Source organism: Lathamus discolor, chromosome 20 (genome assembly GCF_037157495.1).
Source record: "Lathamus discolor isolate bLatDis1 chromosome 20, bLatDis1.hap1, whole genome shotgun sequence".
In the NCBI taxonomy this organism is placed as follows: Eukaryota; Metazoa; Chordata; class Aves; order Psittaciformes; family Psittacidae; genus Lathamus; species Lathamus discolor.
In genome coordinates, this window is record NC_088903.1 from 4,760,923 (window position 1) to 4,774,781 (window position 13,859).

Below are 13,859 nucleotides of genomic sequence, written 5' to 3' on the forward strand. Positions count from 1 at the left end.
TCTTCCTTGGGTAGATTTTAATTAAAAGTTACAACAGGAAGGGGAGAACAACGGCCATAAAATAATCGAGGTCTCCCCACTAACGATGAGTTATTGATGCCCCTTTCTGCAGGGAGCCAGTGCTGGCACAGGGCGAGCGGTACCAGGACAGAGCGTGTGGGATCAGCAGAGCTGTGGAGCATCAGCTGCTGTGAGCATCCGAAATTCCTAAGCCGGATCCCCAGGGTAAAGGATGGGCTCCAGCTCCCTGCATTTCTATGATGGAGAGCACGTTCTTGTTGTCTTTTGGCTTCCAAAGGTTTTGCTCGTGTGCGCTTCTGTGGGCTCAAGGTGGGAATCTCTTGTGCGTAAGGGTTTGGTACCACCTGAGATGACTTTGAGGTTTTCATCCTTGCCTTTGCTCCCAACCAACCCCCCCATCCATGGTGCTGTGAGGGTTGCGGTGAAACAGGCACCCATCATGCTGGGGTCACTGCCCTCTTCCTGCTGCCCCAGGGACCTGCTGATGGAGCCAGAGCTCAGTGGCAGAAGCGCAGTCACTGCTGTCAGGCATGGGGACAGACACACAGAGAGGGCACTGACCCCCCTTAGCAGCAGGAAGGTGCTGCTGGACCAGGGGTTGATCACCGAAGCACATGCCCCTGATGCTCACGGATGTGGTGAGGACCCTTCCTTGCAGAAGAGCCCGGTTAGAACCTGGCTGCAAAGTGCTCATGTGGAAAGGGCTTGTAAATGGAAAAGCTGATCCCATTTTTACAGCTCTTGCAGAGCGCAGACCTTTGGCCCTGAGGACACTGAGGGCTCCTCTGACTCCAGATGTGGGTGTTCACTGATGTGGGTCCAATCTCACATCTGGCCAGAGCCAGGTAATCTGCTGATTGCTCAGAGGAGCTGTGGCTGCCCCATCCCTTGCAGTGCTCAAGGCCAGGTTGGACACAGGGGCTTGGAGCAAGCTGCTCCAGTGGAAGGGGTCCCTGCCCGTGGCAGGGGTTGGGACAGGATGAGCTTTAAGCTCCCTTCCAACCCAAACCTCTCTGGGATCCTGTAACTCCCACAGGCTGGTGCTGCCCATCTTCTTTAACTGGTTGTGGCTGCTGATGCTCTGCTGCCTGTCTCCCCACCACCTTCCCCCTTCTCGGGGCTGTAAAGACACGAACCCCCATTGATCTGGATCTGAAACATTTATGAAATCTTTATGGGCCTTTGAAAAGGTTTTAATTCCCTGACAGAGCCGCATTCCCCAAAAACACCACTGATGATTCAATGAGCAATTAGAGGCTCAGCAGCTGCAGAGCAGCCGCGGCAGCTGCCCCAGCAGCTTGGCACAGCAGCCGAGGAGCCAGCCAGGCTTCCTGGAAAGCCATGCCGGGGCTGAGCTGCCGTTCCCGGGCTAAGGGACCCCATTTGGGATCTGCCACCCACCCCCCATGGGCTTGGGTACCTGGCAGTGCCAGCACGGGGTGCTCCCAGCAAAGGATGCTCCCAGTGCGGGATGCTCCCAGCATGGGATGCTCCCAGCAAAGGATGCTCCCAGCAAAGGATGCTCCCAGTGCAGGATGCTCCCAGCAAAGGATGCTCCCAGCAAAGGATGCTCCCAGCATGGGATGCTCCCAGCACGAGATGCTCAGAGCTGCCGGGGAGTGACAACACATCCACGGGTGTAGAGCGCTGGGTTAACTGTCAGACTTCTTATGTACTGAGTGTGGAGCTGCTGAACCCCACAGGCACGAGGGAGGGTGAAGCTTCAGCCTCGCCAGTGTTTGTTCCCTCCTAGGCTCGGTTCTTCTCTGTCAAATGCAAAAGCTGCTGGCCAGAAATGAGCACGGCGTGGGAGAAACTTTGTGAGCAACTGCAGCGAGGTGGAGGATGTGGCTGTGCTGTTCCTTCTGCTCATCTGTCCCACAGCGCTTCCGTGCAGTGCAGCAGGAGGTGACCTTCTCTTTGTTCAGAGATTCGTCGTGGTCAGAAATGTCTGCAGCAAACTGAAAGGTTTAAGGACAAGTCTCTGCTGGCCTAGGCACGAACAGTATCTGGGGGAGAAGCTGACCTAAGCTCAAGGACAGGACGAAGCCAGGCAGCGCTGCTGAGATGGGGATCGCTGCATCGCCTTGCCCTGACTTTGTGCCTGGATGGGGAAACAGATTTACTGACAGTTGGAGTTCGTGTTGAGCCGGCTGAGGCTGGGTCTGTGTGGGAAGGAGATGGGAGCAGGCAGGGCTGGGCAGGGTTGTGTGCGAAACCAGGAGCAGATCATGGAGTCGGTGTTAGGGACAACATCTCTGCAAGGGCTGCAATCACAAAACCTGTTTGCTGGTGTGGAGGCAGAGCCGGGCAGACGCAGAGCTCCTGCCAAGAGTCACTGCGTTGGTCCCTTCGTGGGGACAGGCGGGAATGGGCACAGAAGTTGAGTTGGATTTAAAAGATGCCTGCGTGCAGGCTTGCCAAATGTACCAGGAGAACTGTAGGAGATGGGAAATGTGGCAAGAGGAAACATTGCATTGGGCTGTGAGCGAAAGGAGCGGCTGCCTGCGGGAGGGGAGCGACTCCTCCATGCTCCCAAGTGCTGGAACACTGGGAGGCGTGGGTTGGGCGAGAGGCCTCGGCGCATTCCTGGAAGCAGGGAGCATGGGCACCTTGTGATGTGGTGGAGGCAGGATGAGGGCGTAAGGGTTAATGGACGTTAAAAAAGTCAGTGAAGGAGCTGCAGCCCTACCTCCGCTCCTTGGAGAGGAAGGCTCCTCTGCAATAGCCAAGCTCTTGACAGTGAAGGTAATGCAAGGTTTGAGATCCATTAGAGTGCCTGTAATTATTTATAGGGAGGGGGAAAAACACACTGGGTTGTGAAAATCGGATGGCACGGCAAAGACGGGCGTTGGAGAAAGGGTTCTTAATGCCCAAAGTAATTCACGGTGAGAGCTGAGGCTGCGCTTTGGAACCTGACCTTGGCTCCGGTGGCAGAGAGGGAAGGGGCTTTTGGTGTGGCCAGGCATAACCCACTGGGCCCCATCCCCTTGTGTGCCGAGATCTCCAGACCCAGGGACAGCTCCTGGAGGGGAGCCTGAAGCTTGGTCCTTGCTCCTGGTTTCCACGCTGTGGGAGCTGGGGCTCTCCCCCAGCCGTGGTCCTCCCTGGGCTCCGCAGAGCTCAGAGCAAGGTTTGGTCTCCCCAGTCTGTCCTCACTTCCAGCAGCCCCCCCCCTTCTCTGCCAGGGACCTTACGGGGCTGATCAAACGCCTTCATCCTGGCATCAATTCCCCTTTTCAGTGGTGGCAGCAAACGGGCGAGAGCTCCCAGGGCTGGGATCCCTGTAAGTGGGATTCCTGAAGCCGGGCAGAGCAGTTCCTGTGCGCAGAGCTCCATGAGCAGTTGTGCGAAGGGCTTTGGGATCCTCTGTGAGATGTCCTGGAGGAGGGCAAAGTGTGCTTATATAATGTGTCTAGACAGACTACTCCTAGGGGCTGGGGGGAGCAGGGACCTTTTATTCCTGCTTTTCTATGTCAGTGCTGCGTGGCCCTGCTTAAAGGCTCTGGGAGCTGCTAAAATATTAATAACCGGGCTGGTGATAGGACAGCACACGCTTTTGCACTCAGGAAAATGTTGATCTTAGCACAAGCCGTGTCAGCAAAGGAGCCTTTGCCTGGCGGGTGCCTCGTGCTCCAGCTGCAATGACTTAAGAGTGAAGAGCATCTCCCCGCAGATCCCTCGCTCCATCCCCTTCTGCTCTGCTGCATCTCATCCTCCTGGAGCTGTTGGGCTCTTCCAGCCTTTTTTAGAGCAGCTGGGCAGGATGCAAGGTGTTATCCCATCATCTGCATGGGTACCATGGCCACACTTGGGTCAGACTGGAGCTCTGAGACCGGCAAAGCCCTGTGGTCCCCATGGGGCCACCTCCCTTGTCCCCTCTAAGAGCAGCTAAGACGCTGCTGGGGATACGGGACTGGAGACCTTCATCGCTGCAGCGCTGAGACCTGACCCTCGGTGCTGTGTGGGGCTGAGGGCACTGGGCATCTCTGTGCCCTGAAAGTGGGGCTTCCCCCCCTCCCAGCCCCACTGGGTCACCCTCCTCCACCTCACTGACACCCCCCGCCCCAACCCCCTGGAAAGGGCCTGGGGTGACTCTGCGGGGTCCCCCTGCTCCCGCAGCAGCCCTGTCTCTGCCGGGGCACCCGGTACCGACGGGGTACACGGCAGCTCCCCCCCCCCCCCCCCCCGACCCCGGGCCCCGCTGCGGGACTCAGCACCGGTGCGCGCCGCCGCGGTTCCCCCTCCCACCCCGAACGGGCGCACGGCGCTGGCGGCGGGGGGGTGGGAAACGCGGCGGCGCGCGCGCTGCCTTCATCCCCCCCCCCCTTCCTCCTCCTCTTCCTCCTCCTCCTCCTCCTCCTCCTCCTCCTCCCGGGAGCGCGCTCGCCGAGCCGGGAGCGAGCAGCCGGCGGGAGGATGCTGCAAACGGCGGCGGAGCCGGGCGGCTGGGCAGGTAGGGAGGGCGGCGCGGGGCGGCCCGGGGGGGGGGGGTCTCGGGACCACAGCTCCTCCAGCGAGCACCGCGGGGCCGGGAGAGTTGCGGCAGCAGCGAAGTTGTCGGGAGGGGAGGGATGCTGGGGGGGGGGGGGGCGTTGTGTGTGCCCGCGGAGCAGGGAGAAGGGCCCGGTACCCGCTCGGGGGATGCTCGGGTCCCGGCTGCGCAGCGCCGAGCAACGGGACGGGGGACGGGGGACGGGGGCGGTCCCGCTGACCCCCCCCCCCCCTTCGGGAGGTGTCAGGGCAGGAGGGAAACTTCTCGGGACGAACTTTGACGAGGCCCCATTGTCCCCCCCACGCTGGCCGCGACCCCCGTGGGTGCGCGGCCGGTGCTGGTGGCCCCAAGGTGCCTGCGCCGCCGGGATGCACAGCGTGCGATCCCCACGGGCCTGCGGTGGGCTGGGGGCTGCCGGCAGCGCCAGGGCCCGGGTGGTGTTTGCCAGGTTGTGACCGTGGCCGTGGGCCTCGCCGGGGCCCCACCGGGCTGCTGAAGGTGTTGGGGGGCATCATGCACCCGGCGTGTCCCACAGCTCAGCCGCAGGGCCCCCGCGGCTGCTCCCATCCCTGCCTTGGTGCAGGCTCGGGGAGGTTTGTGTTGGAAATGGAGCTGAGGCTTCCTGGCTGCCTCCACAAGCGGTTTGTGGCTTTGGAAGGAAAGGACTTTGACTGAAGCCTCGCAAAAGCACTTTCTGTTGGTGACTGGGGCAGTGAGGGCTGTGTCTTGGGGTGGCTGCAGCCTGGTCCCCCTTACCTGGCATGCACCGATCAGGAGTGAACATGGATCCAGAGGCAGCATCCTCCCCCTGCGGACCGCCCGCTCTCCCCTCCGCTCCCCAATGCACTTTGCTATGAACTTGGAGCAGCAGCGAGCTGTTGCTCAGGAGTCGTGCACGGGGTGGGGTAGGGCTGGAGCAAACCCGGCGGTCCAGGGGAGCGGGACGTGCCTGTGCCTGCCCTTGACGGCAGCCGCAGGGGCTGCGAGCTCCCTCCCATCGCGCTGGATGTGCATGTGGCAAAACAACTTCTTGGATGGAATCTGAACTCCCTGGCACGTGCGGCTGCTTTGTGTTTGCGGAGGCAAACCTTGCAAGTGCGTCTGGGCATGACTCTGCATGAAGGGAAAGGGGTCCAGGGCCCAGCTTTGCGCTCCCTGAGCCTTTAAGGAGCTTCTAGGTTAATTCGTCGGTTAGGGGTTAACTCACTGATTTGAAAGGGATCAGCACCCGTGCTGTGGCCGCTGCTGCTCGAGCTGCCTGCTCCTGTGAGGGCTGGATGTGCCCGTGAGTCCTGTGCAAGCTGGCAGCACCCCTTCCCTCGGGAAAGCGCGGCAGCGGCGGCATTCCCAATGGGACACGAGGCAGGAGCGGGCGTCGTGCGCTCAGCACTGCGCAAAAGTCATCTTCATCACCGTCGTGAGGGGTGTCTGAGCGGGGAGCTGGGGCGGTCGGTGGGAGCTGCTGCGCCTGCATGTGGGTGCCTGGAAAATAGCATCAATGGGCAGTGCTGCTGGATGTGACTGCAGGGAATAAACGAGGCTCTGTCCCCGCTGGAGCCTGGCCAGAGCTCCTGCAGCCAACACCAAGTCAAACCCACCCCTGTGGACTTGGGGGTGCTTGAAGTGGCTGCAGGTGTTTTCCAATGGAGCATCCAGCCCAGCGTCAGCTCCTTGGCTGGGGAGCTCCATGGGGACAGGAGGAGCTGGTCCCTCAGTAGGTGCCGGGGTGACTCTGTTGGGGAGAACCTCTCCTGCTATGTGTGGAGGTCAGAGCCAGGCTGGTGCTAACGTGTGTGTGGGGTGAGTCTGCCTCATGTGGTCAGAACGACTCATAGAGTCCTGCTCAGGTCTGCCAGCCCCAGCACGTCCCCCTGCACCCTCCTGCTGCGTATCCCCCTTGTCTATCCCCCTGTGTCAGTGCTGGGGCCGATGTTCCCAACTGGAGCTGGAGTAAAGCCCCAGCACAGTGGATCCAGGAGCTCACCCGGCTGTGGCCATCCACAGCCATTTCCAACCCAAAAATACTCCTCAAGCACGACCCCAGCATCCTTGAGCATCATCCAGTGGCCGGAAAGGAACCCTGGTGCTGGGACTGTGATTTGCTGTGTCCCTGGAGATGTTCCCCTTGCACTGGCTTTTATCTGGCATTTCTGGGCTGATCTACGTCTTCCTACAAGCGCACTGTCAGACTGCTGCTGAACAAACGCAGACCTTTGCACGGATGCTCTCAAAGTCAAGCACTGAACATGTTAATCGAGTTGCTTTACACTGTTGAATTTCCAGGACTGGAAGCACGGGGTAATCTCCAACACGTGCTAGACTGAAACATCAGAGGAACAGAGAGCCCTTCTCTGAGCAACGCGTCCCATCAAGCTGCTTCTCTTGTTTCCCAGCTCCATCGGGGCTGGTGGTTGAATGCTCCGAGCCCGGAGCCTGTGGTTCTGCAGCCCTTTAATCATTGCTGGGGAGAATGAAAATGCAAAGCTGTGCACTGGGGGCAGAGGAACGAAGCCCGGGGGGGGTCTGTTTGTCAATTTACAAACAATATTGTGATGTACAAAGGCTCTTTCTGAATCTGAGAATGCCTCCGAAATCGTGTCATAATTTATGTGTCAGGAAGCCCCTGTCAAGGGCTGTATCTGTGCTCTCAAGGCTGCGGCTGCACGGTAACAAGGGCTCGGTTTTAAGCAGAACCACAACAAGTACAGGTTGCAAAGGGAACCTGGAGCTGCTCTGGCACAGGACATGCAGGAAGGGTCCTGGTTTCCCGTGGGATGCTCGCCTGGTGCTCCCCTGGCACTCCATGGGTGCAGGGCTGTGTCTTTTGGAGGAGTTAGGATGCTCTTGGTGTTCTTCCGTGGCCTGGTTGGGGCTGTGGGGCTCCTTAGCAGGGGCTGCAGGCAGGGGAGCATCCTCCCGCTTTGAGAGGGGCCATTTATGGATGGAGTCAGGGTTTTTCCCTGAATCCCATCACTTTTCCGCCTGCAACGTCACACCCTTTCCCCAGAATGAGTACCCAGGGGCTGGTGGCAGCTCCATGGGATCACCGAGCCCTTCCCTTGGGATTTGAAGCTCTTGGGGTTGCAGGGCCCGGCCGGGGTGAGCCTGGGCTGAGTCAGTGCTGCTGGGCTGGGGCAGCAGCTCTGCTCCGGTGGGAGCTCCGAGCCCTCGACACAGAACAAACGGATCCGTGCTGCTCTGGATCGGGATCGCTCCCGAGTCGTGATTTTCCCTGCCCTAATTATGGAGATTTTTTTAATGAGCTGATAACAAAAATCACTTGGTAATTGCAAGGGGAAACGTCCTGAGGTTGAGTCCTAACCCCTGCCTGGCTCTGCCTGAGGACCGGAGCTGCTCCCACTGCGCCAGCCTTTGGGAAGGCAGCAGCAGCTGGTGCCAGGGTGCCAAGCATCCCTGTGGCAAGGTGCTGGGCTCCCTGGGCCAACAGGGCTGACCCTGGCAGGATTAAAGCAACCCAGGGTCTGCTCTGCTTGGCTTTGAGGCCAGGCTGTGCCCGGCACTTGGTTTCCAGCTTGGGTATTTCTGGCTCTGACGTCTGGTCGCTGGCTCCAGCAGCAGATGAAGGAGCTGTTGGATGTGGGGTGGGTTTTGTCGCTGTAAGATCAGAGGCTGCTTCTCCGCTTCCTTTCAGCTCCCAGTGCTTTGAGACCTCAGCTGCCTTTGAGCTGGGGAGCGCACTGCAGCCCATTGGGCAGGAGCAGGGGGTCACATCCTTGTGGAACCATGGGGCAAAGGGCCAGGAGCTTTTTGGGGTGGTTTTTTGCCTTTATGCGTTGCAGCAGGAGGATGTGGCACCAGTGACCTGGGCCTTGCTGGTGCTGCTGCCCTGACAGTCCAGGGATGTCTGCCAGCGATGCCAATGGCCACCAGTGCTGGAAACCAGCACTCCAGAGTGGGACCCCGGCCCGCTTGGCTTATGGAAGAGGGATGGAGCTGGACAGGTCCTGGCCTCATCCTGCCTGGGCGTTGATCCTGGCTTCATGAGTGAGGTGCAGCATCCACAGGGATTCCCGGTCTCAGAGCATTCAAGCTCTCTGCTCCGGGCAGCACAGTGCAGAGCTTTGGCATTTGGCTCCCACATGACTCTGCCTCAGTAATTCCCGGTGAATCCAGGCAGTAATTCCTGGCGATGGGTTTTCCGCCAGAATTCCTACCATATTAATGGAGAAATAACTGAAGGCTTTGTGCCGCTCCCTCATCCGGCACCACCACTGCTGCTGTGCCCTCCTTGCCTGCTCTGCAGGTCACACAGACAGGAAAAAGAGGAATGGTGGCTGGGAATTGCTATCTTTAAAACCAAGAAGCCTGCTCTGGGGACCAGGGCTGGCGCAGAGGATGCGATGCTCCCACTGGAGATGCTGCTGGCGCTGGGATGGTTGGTTTTGGGAAGAGGAACATGTGCAGCCCAATGGGGCTGGCTCCTCCATGCTGGATTTGAGGGGGTTTGGGGGGTTTGTCCCTTTTCCTGTTCTTGTCATCTGCTCCCCTCACCCTGCCCTGGCCCCGTGCTGCAGGGGACGGAGCCATCCCAGTGCCGCTGTTGATCTTGGTGGGGAGCGCTGCTGCTTTGCATCCCTTTGAAGCACCTCAGCACAGAGCCCGTCTGTGCGCTGGGGCCTGGAGCTCCTTCTGAGGAGCCCTGAAACGGTTTTAGGAAAGAATCCCATCAAAATCCCACACAAGGGAAGCTTGTTCCGGAGCAGGCAGGAGCCGGGGGTGCCACGGAGCAGGATGGGGGGGACAAGACCTGGCTCCTGCCCTCCGGCAGCAGAGTCCTGCCCATCGCTTCCATCGCACGCAAGGGCAGAGCCTATAAATAACCCAGCTCCGAGGTTGCGAGCAGTATTAGGAACTCTCCAGGCTTATTTTTCAGCGCTGTTACGAAAGGGCTTGAGCGGATTAAAGCGTGCCCGGATTAATCCGTGCTCCGGAAGGCGCAGAGCGCAGGAAGGGCAGCGCTGCCGCCCGGGGAATGCGGTGCTGGGCTCACTGGGGCTCTTTGTGCTCCATGGGGCTGTGACTGGTGGGGTAGGGAGGGACACGGCAGCCCCTGGCTCACCCGCTGGGCACCTCGGGCAGCAAATCTTCATAGAACCCTAGCATCCCAGCCTGGTTTGGGATGAAGGGACCTTAAAGCTCAGCCAGCTCCAGCCCCCTGCCATGGGCAGGGACCTCTTCCACTAGAGCAGCTTGCTCCAAGCCCCTGGCCTTGAGGTTTCGCAGCTCAATGTCAAAGCCCGGTCCTCTCCGGTTTCCAGGGGAGGCAATTAGCCAACAGGCAGCAGAGCAATGTAATGAGTGTGACGAATGAGCAAGCCAGTCGTGGTACAGGGCATGCTGTGCCCTCGGAGGAGCCTTCCACGGGGCTGGAATGTGGCAGCAGCCTCTCAAGTGGGAGCGCAGCAATTCCCTTGTCCAAGCCGGGGCTTTGCCTGTTCATGCCATGCCTGTGCCTCAGCTTTCTCCTGCCTGGGAGCCACTCCGGAGCTCAGGGAGGGCCCTGGATGGGTACCCTGATGCTGTGATCCGTGCCAGTCCCTCGCGTCGCCATCCAGGATGGTGGTGTTGCAGGGCAGGATGGGTGCAGAGGGTGAAGCAAAGGGATTTATGGAGCCTCCTGCGGGCGCTCGTGTGATGCCAGCGCTGCATCCATGGGAAGCACAACATGGGCTCTGTCAGCTCCAGCGCCTGCCTGGGTCTGGCCTCTGCTGAGCACTGAGGAAGCTTCTCCACTCATCCTTGGGAGCTTTTCCACTCCGGAGGACTTGGACAAATCCTCTTTGCTGAGGAAGGAGACGGCTGCACTGGGGAGATGCTGGCAGGAAGCACAATCCCTCTGAGTGATCCAGGGGCCGTTCCCTGCTGCTGGATGAAGGAGCTTGCTCCTCTTCCACCAGCTGCAGGAAGCCCAATTTCTCTGCATCTCCAGCTGGAGATAACACTGGATGTGAAGGGATGGAGACAACACTGGATGTGAAGGGATGGAGATAACACTGGTTGTGAAGTGATGGAGGCAACACTGGATATGAAGCCATGGAGGTAACACTGGATGTGAAACGATGGAGATAACACTGGTTGTGAAGTAGTGGAGATAACACTGGATGTGAAACGATGGAGATAATACTGGTTGTGAAACGATGGAGATAACACTGGTTGTGAAGTGATGGAGATAACACTGGTTGTGAAGTGATGGAGATAACAGCAGCCTCCTTCACCAAGGTCTATGGGGTCAAGGCAGCGCTGCCCCAGGGCTCTTTCAGCAGCAGCACCACCAAGCCCCATCCCACTGTGGGACAGTCCATGGGCATCCCCAGAGCCCTCTGCCCAATGCCAAGGCAGGGGCCAGGATTTCTGCCTTCTTCACCTGCTGCCAAGGCATTGGGAAAGGGAGGATGAAGGGAGATCTGCTGGCGAGGGATTAAACCGGGGCCCTCGGCTGTATTTATAGAAGGTTCAGAAGTAAATCCGTCCTCAGACTGAATAAATATTTTGCTCAGGCAGGCGCGATCTTCAGTTCATCTGTCTTGGAAAGACTTAAGTGAGAGGGGAATTGATTTTCTTCAGCTTGAACAAGGCAAGCGGCTCTCAAACCCAGATAGATGCTGAAGTCCCGTTATCAGCTAAAATGGGAAAGCAGCTGGGAAATCATTAAAGAGAAAGTGAAAACGAAGCTGCTTTAGGGAGGCTGCAATTCCCCATCCATCATCCCTGGCGCTGCCACCCCCCGAGGGCTGCTCTGGGGCTGTGGGTCCAGCCCCATTTCATGCTGGGTGACTGCCGTGAGCTCCGGCAACTCCCCAGGGGTGATGGGAGCGACTGGCACTGGTTGTACCGGTGCAGGACCAATGGCCCTGTGCTGGAGAGCTGGCACCGGGGACCTGGGGGTGGCAGTGCTGGGATGGAGGGGGATCAGTACAGGTACGGTGGTGGTACAAGGATGCCACCCTCGGGTGTTGACACCAGCAGGCATGGAGCCATCCGAGGCTGGGCCTGGCTCTCTCCACATCAGGCTTCAGTGCTTGGATGGCTGTGGCTGTGATGTGCTGCGGGGATGAGCAATTCCAGACGCATCCCTGTCTCCATCCCCATCCTGCAGGGATGCGGCCTTTGGGCTCCTGGGTGCCGCCAGGGCAGGCCGGTGTCCCCGCGCTGCTGCTGCCGGTGGCACGGGCAGAGGTTGTCCCTGCTCGTTGCGCAGCAGAATCCCAGCTCAAAGAGATTGTTAATTCAAGCCGGCCCCTGGTGTTTCCAGCATCAGTTACTGCTAAGACATGAGCTTAGTGCTTTGCTCTTGACAAAAGCTGCTGCCGGGTGAGCTCCAGCGTGGCGTGAACCAAGCAGCGAGCGCTGCCCGCGCCTCCCCTTCAGCGGGGCTGCAGCATTCCCCGTTCCTTTTCCTGGGTCGTAAAGGAAGCAATCAAAGGGAGAATTAAGCCAAAGCCCTTGGCAGCGCTGCCCGATCTCTCCTGCCTGTTTTCCAGGGGAGAACCGCATCAAGCGCTGCACTCGCCGCCCTGCGCAGGGGGGATGCCCGGTGCTGGGACACGGGTGGCAGTGGTTGTGGGGGGGTGCAGGGGAGGGTTTTGCTGCTCGAGCTCCATCCGCCCCGTGCTATAAAAAGCCCCGAGATGAGCAAAATTATCCGCTGAGTCACTAATCACTCACCGCTGCTTTAGTCACCAGCTCCCGCGCGCGGGGGGACGTTGGCTGCTGAGGGGGCATAAATGGGCTTGTCATGACGTTAAATGGATGTGGCCAAAAGAGCTGCTGCTGACACCAGCTGGATCATGAGGCTCTGCAGCCACCGGAGCAGCTCAATTAGTGATGATTCCTAATGAAACCTTTGATGAATTGCGCCCGCGTGCGAGGGATGCTCCCCATGGAGGTGCTGCCCGTGTCCCGTGGCAGCGCAGGTCACTGCATCCCCGTCTCTGCCGCCCTCTCCATGGGTATCGCGGCTCCTGCTTGAGGATGAGCTGCTTCTCCATGGGGTGCTGGGGTGGTGGGAGCACCCCTGCTCAGGAAGGGGTGCTGGGGGTTGGAGCTGTGGTTGGGTGACCACAGTGGAGGCTCATCTGAGATCCTGGGACTTGGGAAAGCAAAGCTGCTCCATCATGGGATGCTCCATCCCCTGCTGCTTCCCCTCTTACCCGGTACCAGCAGGCACCTTCTCCTGTGGGCCACAGCACCCTTTGCTCTGCCATCTGCCCCACAGCATCCTGGATGACAAAGAGGGGTTATGGCTCAGGTGTCCACACGTTTGCAGCTGCAAACAGAGGGATGGATGCTGGCAGAAGGATGCGCTGCTGGGGGGGCTGGGTGGGTGTCACATTGCTGGAGCTTCCAGACAGAAATAGCTCCATGCACAGCCCAGCTTCCAGGGAGCCTGTGGGAGCGTGGCATCAGCTGCTCCATCCCAGGAAGAGGTTGGCTCTTTGAGGGGGTGTGATTGCTGCAGGCAAGAAAGGAGCTGGGGGGCAGCCCCGAGTCTGCAAATCTCAGTCTGTGTGTGTGGGGCAGGGGCCTCTCTGGGTTTGGTGTGAAACAGAGCAGGACTGGGCCATGGATGGGTGCTTAATCCGCTGGTGTGGTGCTGCCTGGGCTGGACAGGACTGGCTGGCTCAGTGGGTCTCTGGTCCTGCAGCCCTCCAGCCTCACCGCGGGGGCAGGCACAGGATGCTCATGGCTGGGTACCATGTGGCATCCCTGCTGCACATCTGGCTCAGTGCTGGACCAGGCTGCCCCATCGCTGCTGTGCTCTGACCTGCTCCACACCAGCGTTCTCCCCATCCCAGACAGCCCCAAGCCTCCCCCCGCGCCCAACACGAGGGGCTCTTTTAGCCAAGTAACTACCGCGCCAGAGCCAAGCGCCTGTGAAAGGGCCTGTCTCAGAGCAGGAAGGAGCCATAAAGGGCCTATTTATGTCGCTGGCTCCTCGCAATGTTTTCAGACGCAGCCCTCGCATGTTTTCATAGCAGCAACGCCTCCACCTCTCGCCAGCTGCCAGCAGAGACGAGCCTTTTGCTGCGGTCCTCTGCTCGCATCCCCATACACCGGGGCTCTGCGTGGCCGTGGTTGGTGCTGGGGCGGTGCTGGGCTTGGTGGGGTGGGCATGGGGCACGGGCACTGCAGGGCTGGCTGCATGGCACGGGGCTGGCTGCATGACATGGGGATGGATGCATAGCACAGGGCTGGATGCATGACATGGGGATGGATGCATGGCACAGGGCTGGCTGCATGACAGGGGGCTGGCTGCATGACGTGGGGATGGATGCATGACATGGGGATGGATGCATACCACAGGGATGGCTGCATGGCAGGG

At 59.6% G+C, this 13,859-nt stretch overlaps 1 protein-coding gene across 3 annotated transcripts in view; it reads left to right on the forward strand.

The window, feature by feature from the left end:
- Positions 1-298: 298 nt before the first annotated feature.
- ZNF385C (zinc finger protein 385C) overlaps positions 299-13,859 on the forward strand; it is a 66,062-nt gene continuing 52,501 nt past the window's right edge. The window contains exons 1-2 of one of the 3 annotated variants that reach the window (XM_065699034.1): positions 299-330; positions 1,775-2,769. Coding sequence is in view for 2 of the 3 variants with exons in the window: in XM_065699035.1 (XP_065555107.1) it covers positions 4,441-4,477 (37 nt within the window). In the remaining variant the exon portion in view is untranslated. Of the gene's footprint in view, positions 331-1,774; positions 2,770-4,402; positions 4,478-13,859 lie in introns of those variants that run through there. The other 2 variants (XM_065699035.1, XM_065699032.1) reach the window with 2 other exon arrangements.